The 22,684-nt window shown below is 35.7% G+C and overlaps 1 protein-coding gene across 1 annotated transcript in view; it reads right to left on the minus strand.

The window, feature by feature from the left end:
* Positions 1-13,479: 13,479 nt before the first annotated feature.
* LOC136816036 (anaphase-promoting complex subunit 1-like) overlaps positions 13,480-22,684 on the minus strand; it is a 35,601-nt gene continuing 26,396 nt past the window's right edge. The window contains exons 12-15 of the mRNA XM_067072466.1: positions 15,551-15,616; positions 14,500-14,533; positions 14,038-14,093; positions 13,480-13,605 (exon numbers count right to left, since the gene is read on the minus strand). Of these exons, the coding sequence (XP_066928567.1) occupies positions 13,480-13,605; positions 14,038-14,093; positions 14,500-14,533; positions 15,551-15,616 (282 nt within the window). The remainder of the gene's footprint in view (positions 13,606-14,037; positions 14,094-14,499; positions 14,534-15,550; positions 15,617-22,684) is intronic.

Below are 22,684 nucleotides of genomic sequence, written 5' to 3' on the forward strand. Positions count from 1 at the left end.
AATCTGGACGTTCTTTTGATGATGCTCTCATTTTACAATTTCGAATTTTCCCTACCCATGGTGCAAGACCCTCTGTTATCTGCTTTTTGGACCTACCTCCGGGTACCCCGGTGGAGGTCCTTTAAATTAACCCATGTCCGTTCGTTCGTCCGTCTGTTGCCAGCTTTTCTCAGGATTGGCTCATTAGTTTTTTTTGATTTTTGGCATAAAGATGCAAAATGGCAATGCCCAAAATGTGACGGAGCCCGATTTTCGAAAAAAAAAATTTCGGCCGAAAATACCGAAAATATGCCAGAAAAACTGTTTTTTTGGCATTTTCTCGAGATTTAGTTTTTTCTGATTTTTTGCTCAAAGATGCGTATTAACAATGCCCAAAAAATGGCCAACTCCAATTTTTGAGAAAAATTCTTTTTCGGTCGAAAATGCCGGAAATCGCCGTTTTTCTGGATTTTTATTAGATTTTTTTCTTATAATTGGTTGTTTTTTCATTCAAAAACATTATTGATAGCAATGCCCACCATCAAACATGTTTCAATTTTCAAAAAAATTGATTTTTGAAGCCGGAACTATTCAAAAATCGCCGGAACAACCTATTTTCGCCGGAAAGACAGTATTTCTTGAATTTCTCGAGCTGTAATTTATATTTTTTTATGAAATTTTGCACACTGATGCAAGATGACAATACCTAAAATGTGACGGAACCCGATTTTCGAAAAACATTTTTTTCCGGCTGAAAATGCCGGAAATATGCCGGTAAAACCAGTTTTTTGACATTTTCTCGAATTTGGCTACCTATAATTTAAGATAACAAAAAAGTTTCCCTTCAATTTTGTTTTGAAAATAAGTACCCACAATGCCTCGTTTTTTGAAACGCTTCATGAAGGAGGCGGAAAAACGAAAGTGGAATGTTTTGAAACTCTCTGTCCAAATTTCTGCTAAGTGAATCTTTTATTATGTTTTTTTTTCAATCAAATTTTAGCTGTAATCACTCTTTTGGATCAATCTTAAAACTTATTTTAGCAAGAAGACACAATAGCACAAGCTGTGTTGAATTTTCGTGTTGAATTAACGTTACATAGAACTTCCAAGCTTTTATATATGATACCATTTTAAGCTTTTAATCTTTCTTTATGGCACTCTGAGCTGAACCAAACTGTTTTTTTAGATTGGATTGTCACTATTTATTCACCATCTATCTTAATAGGGTTTAAAAAAGCATTTGAGAACTAAAAACATGACAAAACCAATCATATTCCTTTTCTCGCAAAGTTTCGGATTGGTCCACAAAAGAGTCTATTTTGGTTTGTTTATATTTCAGTGTTCAGCACAATTCCGGACTTATTTTTCAGAGTTTCAGTGACTTTCTGGACTGATCAAGTTTCAAGTTATTAAAGATTATTTCAATGGGCCGTCCATATAGTACGTACGCACTAAAATGTCGAAAATCGAATACCCGCTCCCCCTGTACGCAAGCGTACGCAAATGGCTATACCCCCTCCTGGGAAGTACGTACTTTTTCATTTACTCCCCCCCTCAGTTGAAGAAAGATTTGAATACAAATTGTTTTGTTAGAACTTTATTTTATACATGAAACTCAATGTTTAATAAGAAACTTTTTCTTTTCCTTGATGCGTATAAAAAGCGTAAAAGTCGACAAAAAACAAGAAAAAATGGGCTACGAAAAATTCTTCTCTGCGTACGTACATTTTCCTTTGACTCCTCCCCTCCCCCTGTATGCAAGCATACGCTTTTGAGAAGACACCCCCCCTTAGTGCGTACGTACTATGTGGACGGCCCCAAGGCAAAACAAATCACGACATTTCTCCATCGAAACTCCTTATCTGGTGAAAACACGTATAGTCCATCTAGCGAATTTAATATCATCTAATTAATCTTTTAATCTTTCTTAGCATTTCGGGCTGACCTTCCAGCGCAACTGGTTTTTGAATGAATGCAACGACTTCGCGCGTAACGGACGTTTTTTCTAACGTCAAAAGAAAGTGTGAAGTTTTTTATTAGTTTTTTGCTGTTTAAAGTCGAGAAAAAGAAGAAAATCATCGCATTTTTGCATCAAAAAGATTCTTGAACAGATTCTGCATCTTTTGGTGTATTTTCCATACTAAACGTCAACAGGAAATGGAAAAAATGAACTTTTTGCTCCTGATTCTGTTGTTTACATTGACTTACTCGTGTGCTATTCAACAAAAACAACGAGAGTACGCACTGTACACATCCAAAAGAACTTTCTACTCAGCTCCAATCACGTATTATGCAAACCATTGCTGTTATAACAGACTGTTACTGTGTGGAGATGTCGAAATCAATCCTGGACCCATCTTATGCGCCTCATGCAACAAAACAGTAAGAATAAACTCGAAACGGCTTGAGTGTGTATCGTGCAAAGAACAGCTTCACCATAAATGCGCCGGTAAGAATGTTCGAATAGATAATGCCCGTGTTCCGTATCTATGGACCTGTCACACGTGTACGTTAACCATCCAGCCCTTCTTCAATATTCGAAACTTGTCTGATTTGGATTCTACAGTGCCCGATCTAACCAACGGCACTACGCCTCCCTCTGTGGCTCTGCTCGACCAACATCGAAAGCACCTCTCCATAGCGCATCTGAACACCCAATCAATGAAATCTACCTTCACCGAATTCGAATCATATCTCTCCACACACCAGTTCGATATAATCACCATGTCCGAAACCTGGTTAAAAGACAATAAGAACTTGCTGTCTCACTATGAAATCGCAGGCTACGAAAAAGACTTTCGAAATCGTGACGCTAAACGCGGAGGTGGTGTCGGCTATTACATCAAATCAAACATCCTACACAAAGCCCGAAAGGATATCGAATCTTTCGACACAACCATTGAGCATCAGTGGATTGAACTTACCGGTAAGAATCGACTTTCCAATGTCCTAATCGGTATTGTTTATCAGCCCAGCAGCAAGTCTCGTGATAAGCTAGATTGGTTAGTTAAATTCGAGTCACTGATTTCCCAAGCGACACTCGTTCACCACGGTCCAATAATCATCACAGGAGACTTGAACATCGATCTGCTTGTACCCTCACCTGAGCACGAAGCCTACAACAATATCTTGGGCACGCTCAATCTCAAACAACTAGTATCCGAACCCACGAGAAAGTCGAGAACTCTCATTGACCACGTCATTACCAACACTGATACGAAATTGATCGCGAGTGACGTTGTCTTCTGTGACGAAATATCCGATCATGACTCTCCATTTTGTATATTAAAAATCAATTAACCTCGATACGAACCTCGACACAAATACATTAGAGACGAGCGAAGCCTTGTACTTGAAAGCTATGTTAACGATTTTCGTGAGCTTCCATTGAACATCGTGTACGCTTTTGACAACACCTCAGATAAGGTCAGTGCACTCAATAAACTAATCACAGAGTGTATTGACCGCCATGCACCTATACGAAAATTTAAATTGACACGCCCGTCATCTCCGTGGATGAAAGATCTAGATGTACGAAACCTGCAGCGTCAGAAAGAAGAACTTCGAGTGAGTCTGAAAAACGATCGAAACGACGTACAGCTGGAGCAACTCCGAAAAACAAGAAACGATCTCAAATCAAATATCCGAGACGCAAAGAAAAAGTTTCTAAAAAACCTTCTCGCAAATAAAACTTCCTCAGAATCATGGAATGTCATCAACAAAATTCTTCACCCTCGCTTGAAACGTATGAGTATCGATCCAGACGAAATCAACAAATTCTTCAATTCAACTGCTGTTCGCACGACGGGGAAGAATGATGGAGAGCTCTCAAAATCCTTTATTCGCGAGTTACCTGATCATCCAGATAACTTCCATCTTCGCCATGCGACTCATGACGAAGTACTTAAAGCCATCCAAAAACTGAGATCGGACTGCTCAACCGGCCCAGACAATATCCCATCAAAGTTCGTCAAACCAGTGTCAGAATACCTCGCATCACCCCTGACTCACATCATCAACAGCTGTATAACAACGTCAACTTTTCCAGACGACTGGAAAATTAGCCGAATCTGTCCTGTACCCAAAATCAACGATCCCCAATCACTAATCGACTACAGACCCATCAGCATCCTACCAATCCTATCCAAGGTATTCGAAAGAGTTATTCTTCAACAACTTACAGACCACATTGAAACGAAATCTATTTACCTCGACAGTCAATCCGGTTTCCGAAAATCACATTCAACCACAACTGTTCTACTTAAACTGAAAGATGATATTAAAACTGCTATGAGTAGAAGTGAAGTGACCTTATCGATTTTTGCCGATTTCTCGAAAGCTTTTGATACAGTTGATTATCGTATTCTACTGGAGCATCTCAACAATCTTGGCTTCTCCCGACAAGTCTTGTTTCTTATCGGTGATTATCTGTCCAACCGTAAACAGTACGCTCAGATCGACGACAAATCGTCTAACAAGTTAAACGTTCAGTTTGGTGTTCCACAGGGCAGTATACTCGGCCCTATTCTGTTTAACTTATACATTACCACAATAAACACTAATGGTCAGAGTACCTATCTTCTCTACGCTGACGATACAACACTACTACGTCACGCAAAAATCAAAGAGATACAGAACACCATCGAATCCGTACAGATAGAGATCGATAACATTAACCAGTGGTCGGACCGAAATAATCTCTGTTTGAATGCTAAGAAAACAAAAATGACTGTATTTTCAACCAGACAGCTAGCACAACGCCACTCGCTTGCTGACTTGGTCACCGAGATAAAAAGTGCCGGCCAAGACATCGAAAGAGTCCAGAACTTCAAGATTCTCGGCGTCAAATTCAACGAGCATCTTGATTGGACTGAGCATGTTAATCAGACGCTAAAGTGCTGTTTTGCTAAACTACGTAACTTGAAACAGTTTCAAAACATCACCAACGTAAAATGCTAGTGGAGTCTTTGGTCCTCAGCAAATTAATGTATGGATCTGTGCTACTTTCAGATGCTGCAAAATACCAACTAAAACGTTTGCAGAAAGTTCAGAACGCCGCGGCTGGTTTTGTGCTGAAGCGCCACGCCTCCATCAAAGATGTTATCGAGCTGAAATGGCTACCCGTCACCGAAATGATCGACTTCACCATGGCAAAAACCGTACACAGCGCACTCCATAACCCCGATTGGCCATCTTACCTACGCCTATCCAAAGTAACCAACCCTGACAGAGAGCTGCGTTCTGAAAACATTATTCTGCATGATGTTGAAAGCAGAAATCGTGTGGCTGGTACCTTTGAGCACGAGGGTGCTACATGTTTTAATGATTTACCTATTAACATAAAGCATATCGAATCAAAAGATAGCTTTGCAAATCTAGCTTGGAAATTTTATTTTGATAGGGCATTAGCTAAATCATTGAATCCTTGAAATTTTTCAATAATCACCTATTCGAAGTTACCTAAGTATCTCAATAACTATATTCTTGACAATATTGCGAATTCTAATGTTTTACTACTTCAGGATCCTAACCTAACTCCATCCTTTCCTTTTCATTGAAGCTTACCTTAGGTTTTGACACATTGAGCTTTAAATTAGTTTAAAATTTATTTACATTTATGCTTAATATATCTATATATATTTTTAACAATAAGGCTGGGACAGCATACTCCTCTTGCATTTTCGTTGTTTTTTTTTTTTTTTTTTTTTTTTTTTTTTTTAAATATTTAGCAATTAATTCTATTAGCGACGTATCACATTCCTCAACTCAAACGCCTCATCGAATTAACTGCCTGCAATATTTTTTTTATTTCTTTTTCACACTTCTCACAATCTTGTTTCTATGCCTAGTCCTCGGCCTATATAAAATCATAATATATTTACGAGATATTATTTATCTAAGAATAGTTTATTTATTTCTTACTGTCTGCCATAATTTATCTAGGACGACTATCTTGCGAACGAGCCGTTATCCAGTTTAATTATTACTAATCGAACAAACTTCCAAACGTCATATCTCAGTATTCTGATTCCGAACTTCACTTAGTTTTCCTTATTCCTTCCGATGAGTCCTTCTTCCCGTATCTGTTCGAGTTGTTAGTTATTTATATATTTTGTACACACAGCATATACATTATATAACACTTTTCTTGTAAGAAGAACCAATATTTTTGGAGATCAAGGAAATAATAATGTTAAAAAAAAAAAAAAAAAAAAAAAAAAAAAAACTGGTTTATTAAATTATTTTTCCGAATTATTCGGAATGCGACGTCGCAATTTCGACTTTGTAACGTCAATTTTCGACTTTGTAACGTCAATTTTCGACTTTGTAACGTCACTTTTCGACTTTGTGACGTCAATTTTACTAAATAAAAGTCAACTCATACGAGTTTTTTTGTGCCTTTATATTTTAGACGTGGGTCTTTTTCTAATTATGTGGTTACATCATAATTTACACCCCTGTCTCACAGCCCCGGTTAAGTTTTTTTCTATGATGAGCTTCTGGTCGAAGCAAATTGTGTGTCCATTCATACTCCAAATCTCCAATTCATGCTAGTGGAAGTTTATAAGAGCGTCAACAATATTGGAAATAAATTGGACTTGAACCATTTTGAAATCATCCAGCGTGATACTGAGAACGATGATGATGATGTGGATTCCCCACATGCTCCAAAACTCAGAAGAGGCGCTCAAATTAAACTTCCTCTACCAAAAAATGCAGTTTGCTTGAACTCCTTCAATTATCGGGCAGGACAGTCTTGGAATACACTGCCCAATTGGACAGTCTTGGAATACACTGCCAAATGAGATTAAAACATCAGACTCAGTAGGGTGCTTTAAAACCAAAATTTTGAAAGCAAAAATTTATTGTTCTTGCAAACTGTGTTCAATATTTTAATGATTTTAATATTTTAATTTGATAATATTATTTACTATTCAGTAAATATTAAATTGTCGGTTTTAATTAGTAAATCGAAATCCCCTTTTACAATTGTGAATAGAGAGTATGGTCCGATTAACAATACGCTTCCGAACAGGGTGACGTTTCCCGATCGGCAAGGAAGATAGAGCGCCGTACCCATATTTTTTCCCCGACGTTTCTCGAAAAAATGACGTCTTTATCCTCATTAAAAAAAAACCTACTGTTTTTCACGCCGGAGCTCGATTTAAAAAAAGATTTGGAAAAAAACCATTACGGAATGCTTCCAACAGACAGTCGGGTGCAGGTGACAATTCTCCATATTGGGACTTAAGACAGTTGCACACGACGACGAAAGTCTGAATGGAAACGAGGTTAAAAAAACTGAAAAATCGATTTTATCACCCCGCAGCTCAATATAGTCTTTTTGTACTATTTTTGTTTCGTACCAACGATAAATAAGGAATAAATAAATACAGCGGGGATAAAAGCTTCGATTGAAATATCAATGGGGATAAAAATTATATTGTTTCAAGTGTGATGGTTTCGAAGTGCATTTTCTAAACAATGAATATCGAATGGGGATGAAATCAAAGTCAATTTCTCAGTGGGGCTGAAATTCTAGGGTATTTTTCCCACCGGGAACGAAATTTTTGCCAAATTTCCAGTGTGAATGGTGGCCCATCGGGTCTGTGACACAGGGGTGTTAATTTGGCAAAGATTTTACAAAACTTATTATTATGAAGCCATAAAAATATACGAATACCCTGGAATACCTGAAAGTGAACAAATTTTGGCACTGACGAACTACAGTAGAACCTCCAATTAGCCTACACTCTAAAAGGCGGACACCTCTGATTAGCAAACAAAATATTTTTCCCGGCCGTTTCCTAGTCAAATCCTCATAAAAAAGTCTCCAAAAAGCGGACACTCAATTACAATTAGCGGACACCTCCATTTAGCGGACAAAAACTTTTGCACGGTATGATCAAAAACTTGTTTTTTTCCCTCCAATTAGCGGACACCAATGAAAACATAGTTTCAGACATTAGGATACAAGTAATGAGTGATTTTAAACCATTTATTCCAAGCATTTTTTTTTTCTCCAAATTTTGTTTACAAAGATTCAGTTTTTCCTTTACCCACTTGACAAGCTTTCCTGGGCCAGTACAATAGTAATGATTGGTTCCTCAAGTCCATAGCCTATGGAAGCTCAAATGCACAAAAATATCGCAAATCTAGGTTTGCGCCTCATAAACAAAACGGAAATTAGGGAAATGCCTAAAACCATAATTTCATGATTGCGACTCCCTAGTACGGTTTAATTTCGAAATTTGAGCCTGAAACTCAAAACCCTCCTAAAGGCGGACACCTCTAATTAGCGGAAACTAATCCGATTCCCCGATGGTGTCTGCTATTTAGAAGTTCCACTATAACCAATCTAGGCGAATTTTGAACCCTTTTGTAAATGAACTTTTTATTTCAAGTTGAGATGAATCTACTGTTTTGGTATAGCTAGTGTATACGTCAAATTTCTTTTAATTTCGCTAACTAATCAGTTATAATTTACTCTGATAACAGCTAACAACTAAATATTAAGTATTCAAGTATTGTGAATAAGAAAGACGTCTTGGTCTGGAAACTAAAAATTTGACTGCTATATATCGTTTACTGTCTTAATGACCAGGTCAGCTAGCCCCTGCTGGATGCATTTCCTCTGATTTGAGAATTAGCCGAGATGTAGATGGTAGTCTGAATCTCAAACAATTCTTTTCCCTAAATATAATATGTTGATGCTTCTGAAATTTAGATTTCATTACTTATACGGATCTTTCCCTAGTCACTCGTGAAAGTTATTGCTACTAAAATTGAACATTCACAAAAAATCACGAATGTTTCTTCCGTAAATTTTCTTCAAAAAGTAAAAATCGCGAAACTTAAATCTGAATTTCGCGACTTTTCGGTCTCGCGAAACTTTCTCCCCGCTAAACTTTCTGCCCTTAAAGTAGCCTTTATTGCCGTTTTTTTTATGATTTTTAAAAACCCGGTGTAAAAAGGGCTGAAATTTTGCATCTTAAAAACATTACAGTAGTTTGCAAGTTAGACGACTAATTCATACATACTGTAGTAGAAATAAAGCAAAAAGTAATGGAGGGAACAATTTTAGTCGTCTAGAAACCTTTGTGCACTAACTTCAAACAAAAGAAAAGTGTCAATATGGCAATTATAACTTTTTCTCTCTCCAAAAATATTCTTGGAAAAAAATTTGTGTGGATTTGCGTGCTAAAAATCTTTCATTTGAGTTGATTATGTTTTGAGAGTTTGTTGTTGCTTGATAAATTGTCCAGTCGTTTATACAAACTAAATCCCGTAAAAATAATCGTATTATCATTTAACGCCTGTACTAATGAATTATACACGCATTATAAACGACTCCAGTCTATAAAAACATAAAAGTGGCGTTAATTTCTGACCTTATTGCCGACCCAAAAAAATATCAGCGTTTTGATTGGTCGAGAGCATCGAGATATTTGCGATATTTCATATTTCTTTAGTCTGGAAATATGACCGCGTTGACTTTTGGGGGACTGGGTAAGCGGCGGGAGAAAAATCAAAACAAAACAGCCGAAAAGAACCTGACCTTCGGAGAAACTGACTTGGGAATCAAAGGGAAAAACGCAACAAAAATATGTTCAGATTAACTTTTACTTTGGAGTTCTTCCATAAAAGACACTAAAATCAAATCTGATGAACTAAGAAATTATAAAACTACTTGACACCACCCAAATATTTTCAACTTTTGGCAAATTTGTCCGTGTGGTAACCAAACAGTTTTTTATCAATGCATACAAAATAACTTGAGATTCTTGAATGTTGGCCAATAAAATTTCTCATAACATAACAAGGGAAGTGTAATGTCTTGTATTAAACCAAATGACGAGTGATTTTTATAAAAGTTCTCTCCTAATTCTCGTTCTCGACAACAACGTACGTCCTTGACTTTTCAACTCAACAATCATTACATCTTCCTTCTGAAATTCGAAACATTTAGAGCTTGACGATAATCAAGAAAGTATCCAAATTGTTTTGCTGTTGAAAAAATGTTGTTCTTTAACCATTGTTACAAGCATACATTTCCATCGTGAGACTCCTTTCCTCTGCTATTCTTTTCCATGGCCATGCCCATATGTCATCGAAACAAAAAAATAGAAAAAGACTGAATGTTATCAATCTGATTAATCCAATGATGGAGGGTTTCTTCTCCATCGAAACAATACTGTACATCGTCTGCATTTTGAAATATCAATCTAGAAACTTTCAAATACATCTCTGATGTCTGAAAAATCTGCAACTTTTCAAAACAAAACTTCTGGATCGAAAATGATCGAAAAGTTTTGTTTTTGTGTGAATATTTTCAGCGGTAAGTTATCGAATGTTTTTGTTCGAATCTAACGTTCGAATTAGATTTTCGAATAAAAACATTCGAAACTACACAGAAGCAGAAGAAGGCGGAAGTAAGTTTTGAAACAAAAAGAGGACAATTTTTTTGAGTCGACAATAAATTAGTTATCACATGACTTCTCGTGCAATACTCGATATTTTACTCGTTCCGAGATTTTACCGATATTTTTCCTCGCCTAAAGGCTCGGAAAAATATTACGGAAAAATCTCGGAACTCTTAAAATATTTCTCGTATTGCACTCGAAATCATGCGATAACTAGTACGTATCAACCACAGATATCTGTAAAGCCCGAAGGGCTAGATTTGCAGCTTTCATCGAGCCTAGGTTTGGAAGGATTTCCTACCAAAGTCAAGTGACTAAAATATGCAATTTCACCGGTTTGAGAGATGTGAAATAGCGTTTGCCGCCTACGTTTTTTGATCTCGCGCTCCGAAAACAATTAAAATGCTAGATCCTATCCATCGGCACGAAATTTAAAAAGTCAAATTTTAGCTTCACTTTTTTTTGCTGGAGAAAGCTTAAAGTTGCCTATCTAGCCCTTCGGGCTTAGATATCTGTGGTATCAACTGGATTTAATTTGATTAACTTCTGTATCAAGGAGAAGAAAAAATTCTTATTCAATCTTCAATAAAATTGTCACGGATTTATTACTACCTTATCGGCCCTTTTTACACCACCCCTTATTGGCGTTATTTTTGGGCGCGTGGCGGTCTCGTGCCGGGCTCGTGCCGGGCCGGCATTAAAAGGGACGGCGTAAAAATGGCCAAGATTTTGTAATTTTAACCTAAAAGCGGCGTTAATTTTTTATCATAATTTCTCAAAGTAAAAGATTTTAGGTATGATTCGAAGATGAAAATTATCCATTGTTTTACTCCATATTTAAAACTTCAGTAAAATATTTATAATATATTAAAAAAACCCAGTGATTTTCGATGGAATTTTCAACAGTTTACTACTGAAAAATGACATTTAAATGTAAATTTTAGTCATTATTTACTAATTTTAAGCATAAGTAGCTATTTTTACAAATTTTGTCGTTATTAACGGCCCTAATTGGCGTAAGCCCAAAATTAGGCTATGGCGTAATAAGGGCCGATAAGGTAAGTAGGATAGGATGTAAGATTATGTTGATCATGGCCGTTTCGAAACCACGATTATTGTTAACCACGAAGAAATGACGATTTTTATAAGGTATTAAAGCGTTATTTACGACTCTAATCAATTGAATGCAAGGCTCCATTGAGAGACACCAATAAACGATTTATGTCTTTTTCATTCATTTGTTTTTTGTAATGGTAATTTTCATGGTAATTTCCTTTTTATTTGGTCATATACTGTTTCTATAGAATTCCTGAGGGAGCAAACGATAATAGTGCACGATTTATGAATGTCCTTTATTATTTCTTAAAAAAACGTGATATATTTGGAAAGAGCGTTTGTATCAAGATTTGGACTTATTAAAAAGATTGACAATGAGAAGGATGGTTGATCTAAAAATGTAGTTATATGTTTTCTTTGAGTGGTGATTTTTTTGACTTGTCTTCTTTTCGTACAAACCGTTCAAGATTTCTTGTCGAAAATTTCTTGATGAAAATATGTATTGATGTTTGACGACTTTACAATAATATCTCGGTAAAACTTAGCCTGAATTTCGTGGATATAATTTGTCCAACTTTAATGAGTAGATCAATCCAAAAGATAGGTACAAAATCAAAGGTTATAGAATGGTATGGCATTCAGTTAGCCTGGGAATCAAATCGTTAAACTTTGTTCACAGTCTAGTTTATGATATTTTTGCTATAATCTTAAAACTTTGTGAGGTGACGTATTTTTGTTTTTTTTAAGATTGTGAACTCGGATTCCAATGCTAAGCATTCAGTGTACAAGAAAAAACAAAATTTGAATTATAGTACTTCAAGTTTCATCTTTTTGATGGGCTTCCGTTCATGTCATCATTATTGTCATCTNGTATAATGTGCGCGCGGTCGACTAAGTTCCTATATATCGCTCAACCACTTTCAAAATTCAGACTTCGTGTATGACTACATGACATCAATTTTCGTATCAATTTTTAAATCCTCAGATCACTCCGATCGCGAGTGAAGGATTCTCAGTGCTTTATATTTTAAATCATGAGATTGCTCCAAAACGAAAATCTTCCAACCCCCGGACCTTATCAGGAATTCAACAATGACTTAGATTTACAGCAAAATAATGATCGACATACATGTTTAAAGGTCCCTTTTTACGAAGAAAGAATTCTAGTTTTTACCACCTTTTGAATGTATTTTTAATGTTGCTGTTGTTCTAACAAACTTATGTGATTCTTGTGTTTTATTTTAAATTTGTTCTTTTCTTTCATAGATTTCTTTTGTTTTGAAAAGAATTCGAATATCTCAAATCAAATAAGGTCGTTAATTACATTCGAAAACATAAAACAAAAGAAAAGAAAGAAAAAAAAAGAAAAAGTCTAATCTATCAATCAAAACAAAGTGTTTATAAAACGGCGCGAATATCGTTAAACAAATTTGTGGAGCAAGAACAAAATAAAAGTCATCTTTTGGAAGAACAAAAACATTGCGTGCGAAAACGAAAGTAGCACAGACAGAAAGAAAGACGACAAAACGACATACAGACTACCGCTATTAATATATAGATTGTTAACCGGTTACTTTTTCTAAGCGGGCTACACGACTTTTTGCGCAATGCAATTGGTTCTTTTCGCATGACGACGGGCCTACATTGTCCAGAGTTGCCCGTCGTTAGGAAAATTCATTGTGACGTCACTTTTTCAAAGGAAAATGAACAATGCGTTGACATCATTTCTCTCATTTCTCTCATTTTTTATTTCTGACGTCAGAAATTAATAGCAATTTTTTATCTCTTTCCGCTTCTTTTTTCTGCTTTATCTCGCTATTTTTCCTGGATAAAACGCTAAAAATCAATCGAAGCTGAAGGAAACGGTTAACAAATACAATAATGACCGGTTTTTTTCGGGCTGTACTGAAAATATTGCCCTCGGTCAACGCAACAACCTCGCAAGCTCGGTCGTTACTTGACTTAGGGCAATATTTCTCAGTACAGCCCTCACTAACCGGTCATTATTGTATTATTATTCTTAACTAAAAAGAGTGTATTTTGTAACTTTGTCAAAGAAATATGCGACGAAAAGCTTACCAAGATCTGATTGACACAGCGGGGGTATTTGAAGTCTTGCTGATCGCTCGCTATTGTTACAACATGACTATAAATAAAACACAAAAACACCGTTAAAACGACTCTAATAGGTGCAATGCACTAATCATATAACAGATCTCGACACTGCTCATTGGTCTAAAAGGATGCGGTCAATGTAATGATCTGACCTGTTTGCTCAGCAAAAGATTTTAAAACCACGCTGCCCGTCGTCTCAATTCGAGAGCAAAGCAGGCTAGGCTCTGAGTATATACTTTTGATGGGCGATAGATTCTGTTGCGATTGTTTTACTTCAGCCTCCCAACATGTGCATATTACCTTACGGAGTTAGCGTAGTAAATATAATCTGCTGTGAAAATCAATGCAAGTGCTATACTGCAAAAGCAATTTCAAGGTCTCTGCAATGTCCAAGAAAATCTTATTACAGACAAAGTGGTGAGCTCTTTTCTTCCAAACATTACACTAGTTTACAATTACTTACAATATTAAATCCACCGTTTACAAATTGGTTCAGATTCAATGTGCCCAGCTCCACACCTGTATACGTAAATTAAAATGTATTATTATTATTATTTGTATATTTCATTCCACATCATTCCACATCCATCTCCGGTTAGGAAAGTTTGCCTGAATATAAGACTTAAATATCCAAATTGGACCATCGATCAGTTCCTATTCTAATAACTCTGTTATAACTCAAGTACATTGGTTATAAACCCAACTGCTTACCTTGAAATATTTGTAATGTGTGTTTTATCATGTGTGCAGAATGGACATATGCAAGAATTTGGCAACAATCGACAACGATCAAGGGCGTTATTTACAACTAGAGAAATGGTCTCTCTTGTTTAGCGCTGAATAACAACAGCACCGAACACCAAAAAATATTTAACAAATTCTCAACAACAAAAAAGGGTTTACTAGTAACATCGAAGCAACATACCTTGTAAAGGTTGGGGCAAGCAGACGGACATGACCTAAAACAAAAAATAATAATCAGCGAAGCAAACACCGCCATCTTGAACGCGACTAAGAGTTGAGCTTAAGCTAAAGGTTCAGTTTACTGAAAAGAATTGTTATTGAGCAATTCCATTTACAATTTTTTGACATTAAAATTAAAATAGAGTATATGATGCGAGAAACGTGTAAAACTCATTTTTTGATACCATTTTCATATCTCAACTTTGAAAGGAAATGAATAGGCAAAATGTCGGAAGGTTTGACTTAGGACCGCAGTGTTTAATCCCAGGGGGGAGGGGGTACTTAGGCAAAAATTAATGATGGGTATGTGCGGACGGTAAGGGCCAGTTTTTTCACCTTTTAAAGTCTCTCTAAGGGTCGGAAAAATCAGAAAGTTTTAAATTAGTCTCTCTAAGGGTCGGAAAATTCAAGATTTTAAAGAAATTTTTTGATTTCCAGAGAAAAAATTGTAATAAAGTCCCTCTATGGGTATGACTTTTTTCAAAAATCGAAAAAAAAATTTTCTAAGGGTCACCTTTTCAGCAAAAATCAGTCTCTCTAAGGGTCGGATTTCGGAGGTCCCGTCCGCACATACCCCTCATTGGCCAACCCTAATACCCCCCCTACGGGCGTTTAATTGACCTAAAACCTCAAACCACATGATAGGTTCGATAAATTCTGCTTATCTCTAAAAGAAGAGAATGGAGTGATACCCTCTCCCACACAAGCAAATATACACCCCCGATTTTTCGCATCACTCGTGAGGTGCCAGAACTGTGAAATAGTCCAACAAAATGAATCAAGGCTATGACTCCTTGCAGGCTTCTGATGTTGAAAATCTATTGTATACCAGTTAAAAGTCATAAAGAACGTGTGAAGAATCTCCCAGTAAGGCTAAAGAAATTGAGAATTTTACTTGCACTATACCATAAAAAGGTCTTCCACATGCAAATTATCTCAAACTGTATAATTATCCCTTTGGATATCTCTTCCAAACACTAGTCCTTTAAGTAAGGGAAAGCAACTGCACGTACCTTTTGTTTGCCAGTGTAAAGATGGAGATTTTGAGACAAATCCATGACTACGTACATCTTCAAAGGCTGTTTGTGAGAGAAAGGTAAAGCTGGTGAGGGTTAACATTAAAAACGTGTTTGTTAGATCAATTTACTTTCATCAAGTTAAGATGCTATAATTTTAGGCTAACTGGAAAACAAATAAAAACCATTATCCAAAAAATATCAAAGTTTCCTTCGAACGGTAACGAAAGACAACAAGCGCTTTGATCCTTTTTTTCTTAGTAGGGAAAGTAGAAGATTTCAACAATCTCAAGATTGACAAGTACCAAGATATTGATGATTTGACACTTGGTAGATATTGATAAATGGCGATGATTTACAAAATTTTTCTTCGGCAACTGGGTTAGGTTCCTTTTTTAGTCCCCCGTTACCGTTAGTGTAATGTGAGGTTCTCGAACCTCTACAGCACAGGTTTGAAAATGGAAAAATTTTTCTAGGTTTTTTAGGTTATTGCCCATATGTTAACTTTATTCTCAGTGTTGCCAATAATGTCAAAGTCATCAAAATTTGCTTTTCAAGAATTTTCTCGTTTTGATGTTGAGTTATTTTTGCCGCAATTTTAGGATACTTTGATAGGTCAAGCGAGACATTAGTGCATATCTTTAAACTTTTTATTTAAATTAATCAAACATAAAACTTCAGAGGCAACCTAACATTGATACGTAGAGTTTAGCCAAATCCTGGATTGAAATTCTGTCAAAACGGCTGACAAAAAAGTCGTCTGTAACACACCCTTCAATAAATATTCTGATTTTTTTTATTCTGTAGGTGTCATCACAACTTGTCATACCCGTTTTTTAATAATAACATCCAAAATTTTTGAAGCCTTCGAATGTTCTTAACTTTTGTAGTTTAGTCTTAATATGTTTTTAACATGCCCCCCCCCCGGGCAAATGCAAATGGAGGGTACGGTATATGCCGCCTTTAAGGGTACCTTTTTTGGACTTCCCTAGTCCCGCTAAGGGTCGGAAAAATAAGAAAACTTCAACTTTTTACCCCCCGAAAGGTCGAAGTTTGGTCAAAATTGGTCAAATTTGTCCTGCAAAGGGTCGTAAAATTCCCAAAATTAACATTTTGGCCATCGAATCCCTGAAAAGCGACTTAAATTCTACAACTTTTAGACCAAGTACCAATCCAAATAAAATATTCCAACAAAAATGGTAGCATCACGTAAACCACAGTTTTTTTTCACGTTTTGCGGTAATGTCACTTTTTTTTGCATTTTTCACTTCTAGAGCAAAAAAAAGTGGGGGGAAGTTAATTAAAAAATCTGTCTTTGGCTATTTATCAATCTATACATCATTTTGAAGTAATATACCAAAAATCAGCTTCCAGAAAAATCTGTATGTGTCACACCAGCCTCCCAAATATCGGTCACTTTTGCCAAAAATCACGATTTTCGGCTAAAAAAATCCAATATATACAATTTTGAAGTATTTTGATGATAATGTGTTTCCAGAAGCAGCTACAACATCAAAAATGGTGTAAAAGTATTCCCCAACTATCTAAACAACACTTTCAGTCAGTATTCTTAGCTCCTGAAGCTTTTGAAGGGTATCGGCTACCGTGAAACTAGATGGCATAGTCGGCGACAGTTGCAAAGTTTCCAAAAACCGTAAGCCTTTTGAGGCAAACTCATTGCTATCAAATCTGGTCTCTTTTGACCATAAGGAATGCTAAATGTCATCATAATAATTCCATGTGGCTGTTATGTGGTTCCTGCCATCATTTTGATCCATATAAGCTGTAATCAGGCAAGAATTTCGGGGATCGATCGACCGTTGCTGGTGGAGCGGAAGAAGTAGTGCAATTCAACATAAATCCAGGCTTTTCAAATTCTTTGGTGCTCCTTTGAAATAAATTAGGTGTAGAAAACACTTTTGCATTGAATCTGTCCACTTTCCATGCTCCAACCTGAATAAAAAGTAAAAAGTACTGTAAGTTTGGGTCGACTCCGATGGTTTGTCGAGAAAAGTGGTCAAAATGACAAATAAATGGAATTTTTATGCTAAAAACAAAACACAAAATATAAGATATACTTACTGGATGTTTTGCCATTATAAAAACAATGTTTCCATGAAGAAAAGTGGCCTAAACCAGTCAAAAAATCCAAGAACTTTAGCAGTAAGTTTGAAAAACCCATTTCTTGGTCGCCATCTTGATTCAGTGTTTTTCTTAGACAGGTACGAGCCGGGAAGTATCTTATCCATTTGGTGGACTAACTTTCTTGGGGTTTTTCTTGTTCCTTATGGTAATAAGAATATTTTAAGCTTCTGGGCCACCTGGATTTCTCACCTTGGTATCCATAATGGCGGATTTTTGGTCATGTGACCCCTGTAGGCAAAACTGAAAATTCTTCCAACCCAAATATAGGCTTATCATATATCAATCGATCGAAAATTTGATACTGATTAATTTTGAGATACAAAGTTGGGTCTGAAAACTTTCCTATCTCGGAATATAAATCACTTTCGTTTTCTCAGTTTGGCTCTAGTTGTAGGCGGGCTTTCATGGAGTGATGCAATTCTTTTAGTAATATCTCAAGAAATATGCTTTTAAACATATCAAAACTTTATGTGCTCTTAGAAAAGGCATTGAAAATTGTTTTTGCAAATTTTCAATAAGTTTGCAGTAAATATGTGTATTTTACAGACCAGAGTACAATTTCCTTACCTTACCCTTTTGTCTGAAATGAATGAGTGGAATGATTCTTAATAAGGTTTAGAGCCACTCGATTCTTCATATTATACTCAGAGAGGTACTTGGGGAATATATAAGGGCTAAATGTGTCTGATCAGCACTTTATAAGCATGTTTTTTTGGTAAGATTTGATCCCAAAAATGGTGAAATTTCCAAGCTATTACTCAAAGATTTGACAAAGTCTCTCATTGTATCTCGACATTAAACAAAGTTGAACCTTATTCCTTAGTTTGACACATGCAAAGAATTAAGAATACATGTAAATCGTTGTGTGTATTTTACAAACCAGAATTAAGTGCTTCTAAGTGCCTAAATTGCTCTAAAATGTTTAGACTTACCACGGAAAAACCCGAGCTGGAGAATTTTACTGAGAATAATCCGTCAAAATCCTCTATTATCTTTATTATTCATGCATGTAACGAGAAATCTGTGTAGCCTGGCTCTGAGACTTCGAGAAGTGCTTAAAACTTCCAGAAACTACCAGCTACCAAAGCATAAAATTTTGATAAAATTAGTCTGGCTTTGAGCTCACTAAACCTGGATAACCTTGTATGCGCGAGACGACAGACTTTGAATTATTTTCCAAAAAAAGAACAAAGCCCGAAGTTTTTATTTCTTGCATGCTTAATAGACACTAGCACAGATTTGTCACACAGTCGCTGAACAGCCTGTAGAGTTTCTGTCCACCAAAAGACCCTCACGTGGTATGGGTTAGTCCTAGAAAAGTAGCATTTACTTTTCATTAAGTGAAACACAGCACCGAGTTGGAGTTAGTCCTGATCTTCTAGACGACGGTCAATACTTGGTACACTACTGCGCCTTCACATGAGATAAATCATAATTGGACGTCTATCTTCCATTGTGTTTTTGAAGTGAGCTTTGTTGCCGCCTTCATTTTAAAATTGGTATAAAAAACCCGACAATATTCCGTCACAATGCTATTTCTTTGAATTACAGGTAAAATGATTGATAGATAGTTTGATAGCTTGAAAATCTATACTTTAATCGTATAAATTTTAGCGAGACTAATTTTTGCGTGTATATTAGCGAGTCAGAAAAATCTTGATTTTTTTGGATTTATTTTAGCGAATCACGATTTCAAAAAATTTCGCGTAGATAAATTTTAGCGAATACTCGTCTGACAAAAATTTTGCGTGGATTAATTTTGGCAAGGGAAATGATTTTGGAGAAAAAATCAATGCACGAAATGTTTCCCTGAAAAAAGTTTCATCCTTTTCAATGCATTCACATGTCTTTGTAACACATTTCTTGACTGAGAACGGATAAACTCGGAAATTTACGCCCCCATCCCCGGTTACTAGTTTTTGAAAAATTATGAAAAGAAAAGCATGTTTAAGAAAAACAAACTGAATTTATTTCAGCTTTTCGAAAAATTTCGCGCGGATAAATTTTAGCAATCTGTCAATTCGGCGTGTTTTAACGAGATTTATTTTAGCGAAAATAGGGAAAACTTGCTAAAACGGTAAAATTGGTCTCGCTAAAATTTTTAAGATTAATGTATATTAATACGCTAAAATGTGTGTGTTTACAACGTTTTGTAAAAAGTTTTCGAAAATCTAACAAAGCTCTACAAACCCTCCTCTTCATGACGTTGAACTTTTTTCTCCTTTCCTTTATAAAATCAAAAGCTTATCATCAATCGGCAGCTATCTTTCTTCCATTAGGGTTTTTTAGATGTATAGCGATTTGCTGGATTTGGACACGGAGCGTGCGACGCTGCTCATACGGCTAGTTACTCTTAAGTTACAAAATGATCATTTCCAAATTTTTTATACGCTGAAATAGAGAATTTCAACTGCGTGTATACTTTTGAATCACTTTTGTCATTCCAATTAGTTTTTTTATTGACTTGAAAAAAAAAGTATGCCAAAGTTGAGAGCCTGTGTCATAAGAATATCATAATTTGAATCCTATACTCTCGATCCTATATACTCAATATTATTTTCATATTTTTGAGTCAGAATTTAGAAATATTAGTCGGAGTTTTGACAAATGACGATGATTTCGCATCTGTTATCTTTATCATGATATAGATAAAAGACTTGAGAAGAGTAGAACAACAGAGAGTTTTGTCAAAGTATTGACGTTGTTAGCAAGGTATTCCCAGGGTAGATCATCAAAATTTATTGTTTTATTCTATGTTTTAACGAGGCGGCTACAAAGGTAGCATTGCTTTCTACGAAAATACAAAGGAGAAGGATGATGTCCAGTCGTTTATATGTTTATGTTCTGAGGAAGCCACAGAAACCAGATGATTATAAATAAAACCTTAAAACCTCATGAGGGGAAAGGAAAATTGAATCACCATCAGCAAGCCATGTCTGAAACAAATAAGAATTTTAAAAACAAAATTTCTAAATATTATACTTAGATTTTTGTAAGAAAACGAGGATAATTTTGACATGTAGCTTAAGCGGAAAAGGGAAGCATTATTTTATGTGGCAATAATAACTTCTTGAAAGCGCTTTTAGTTAAAATTTCTGGCTGAGTCTGAGTCTGGCTTCTTCAACTAGCTGAAGGTGTTGTGTTGCATTCATGTAGTTAAAGCGGATATACAATGATGCATTTGACCATTATACGTCTCTTATAATTGTAACAGTAACCAGCATAGCCCCGAGCAGATTCACAAATATAGCTCTATCACTAGGCTTCCATTACAATGGCATAGGCTTATCGCCTCTAGAAGCCATACTATGCCGAATTTTTGTGGCCCTACAGACAACACAGATTCTAAGCCCTCTAAATCTCGTTACATGCATGAATAATAAAGATAAAGGAATTGGCGCATTTTGACGGATTAAACTCAGTAAGTTCGGGTATTTCTGTAGTAATTTTAAGCGTTTTAGGACAAGACAAGCTCCTGGAAGCACTTAAATCTGGTCTGTAAAATACACACTGTAACGATTTACATTATTCATAATTCTTTGCATTAGTCAATCTAAAGAACAGGAGGTTCTCGTTTAATGTTAAGATGCAATGAGAGAATTTTTCATTAATTGTTTGGAAATTTCACCGTTTTCGGGATCATGTCTTACCGTAAATCATACTTATAAAGTGCTGACCGGACACATTTAGCCCTTTTGTTGCTAAGTACCCCTCTGAGTGAGCTTACGAAGAAGTGATTGGCTCTAAACCCTGTTGGGAAACATTTCACTCATTCATTTCAGAGAAAATGACCAATTTTGAGAGAAAAATATCGGTAAGGAAATTATACTCTAAAATAAAACAAGCGATACTTTTATGGACCTACCTGGTTATCAAACTAATCAGTGAACATTGAAACAATGAAACACATAAGACATAACTGGTCAAAATACAAAAAAATAAAGAAAATGAAAGCATATCTATTGAGAGAAACTATTATTGAAAAAGATTTTTGAAAAAGAAATAAAAAAGCTATTAAGCGCTTTTTCTTTATAAAAACCACTATCAGAAAAAATGCACAGCTTAATAAATAAGGTTTCCAGAAAAGTCAAACCGTCGCACTCTACCGTGACACTTTCTTCTATTAGAAAAAATAATAATAAAAAAACAATTTGGCTAATAACATTGATATATGCTCATAAATAGTGATTCTTATAGATATAGATTAACCATTACCCTCCACCGTGACATTTTCATCGTAAAAAAAATAATAGAAATAATAATAGTAATAATATGGTTAAGAACATTGATGTATTCTTATTAAAAGTGGTTCTTATAGATAAAAATGCGATTTTTGAGCCAAAAAATTTTTTTTGCAAAAATCTGCTTGACCCATCCTTTAACTAAGATTGTACCCTACTTTCATGCTAAAAATCAGAAAAAATTAATGATCTAATTTTTCACAAAGTCCAAAAAACCCGTTTTTAAGCCGTTTTTTGGCCCAAATTTGCCCAAAAAATTTTTTTTTCGAAAATCGGGCTACGTCACATTCGAGGGTTTATGGTCATGCACCTTTGTGCCAAAAATCAGAAAAAACTAATGAGCCAATCTCGAGAAAAGCTGGTAACTAACACACTAACTAACGAACGAACGAACATGGGTTAATTTATAGGACCTCCACCCCACCGGGGTAGGTCCAAAAATATTTCACCGGAAATATTAAGTATCAACGTCTTAAAAGAATTTCCTCTATAATTTCCAAATGAAAAGTGAAAAGTAAAATGCTTTATAATGCTGCCTGAAGTCTTCCGTCCTTTAAACGTCAATCAAATACTATACAATTTTGCAACACTTACTCCTATGAAACATTTCTCGGATGAAACTGGAACTTTCCGATCTCCATAATCTAGTAAAAGGGCTAACATTTAGTATAGTGGATTGGGTTTTAAGTCAGGTGTCCAATCTAATAATAGATTCCTAAAAATGTTTAATCCCAACAAAAAAAAT

Source organism: Clytia hemisphaerica, unplaced genomic scaffold (assembly GCF_902728285.1).
Source record: "Clytia hemisphaerica strain Z4C2 unplaced genomic scaffold, Clytia hemisphaerica genome assembly, whole genome shotgun sequence".
In the NCBI taxonomy this organism is placed as follows: Eukaryota; Metazoa; Cnidaria; class Hydrozoa; order Leptothecata; family Clytiidae; genus Clytia; species Clytia hemisphaerica.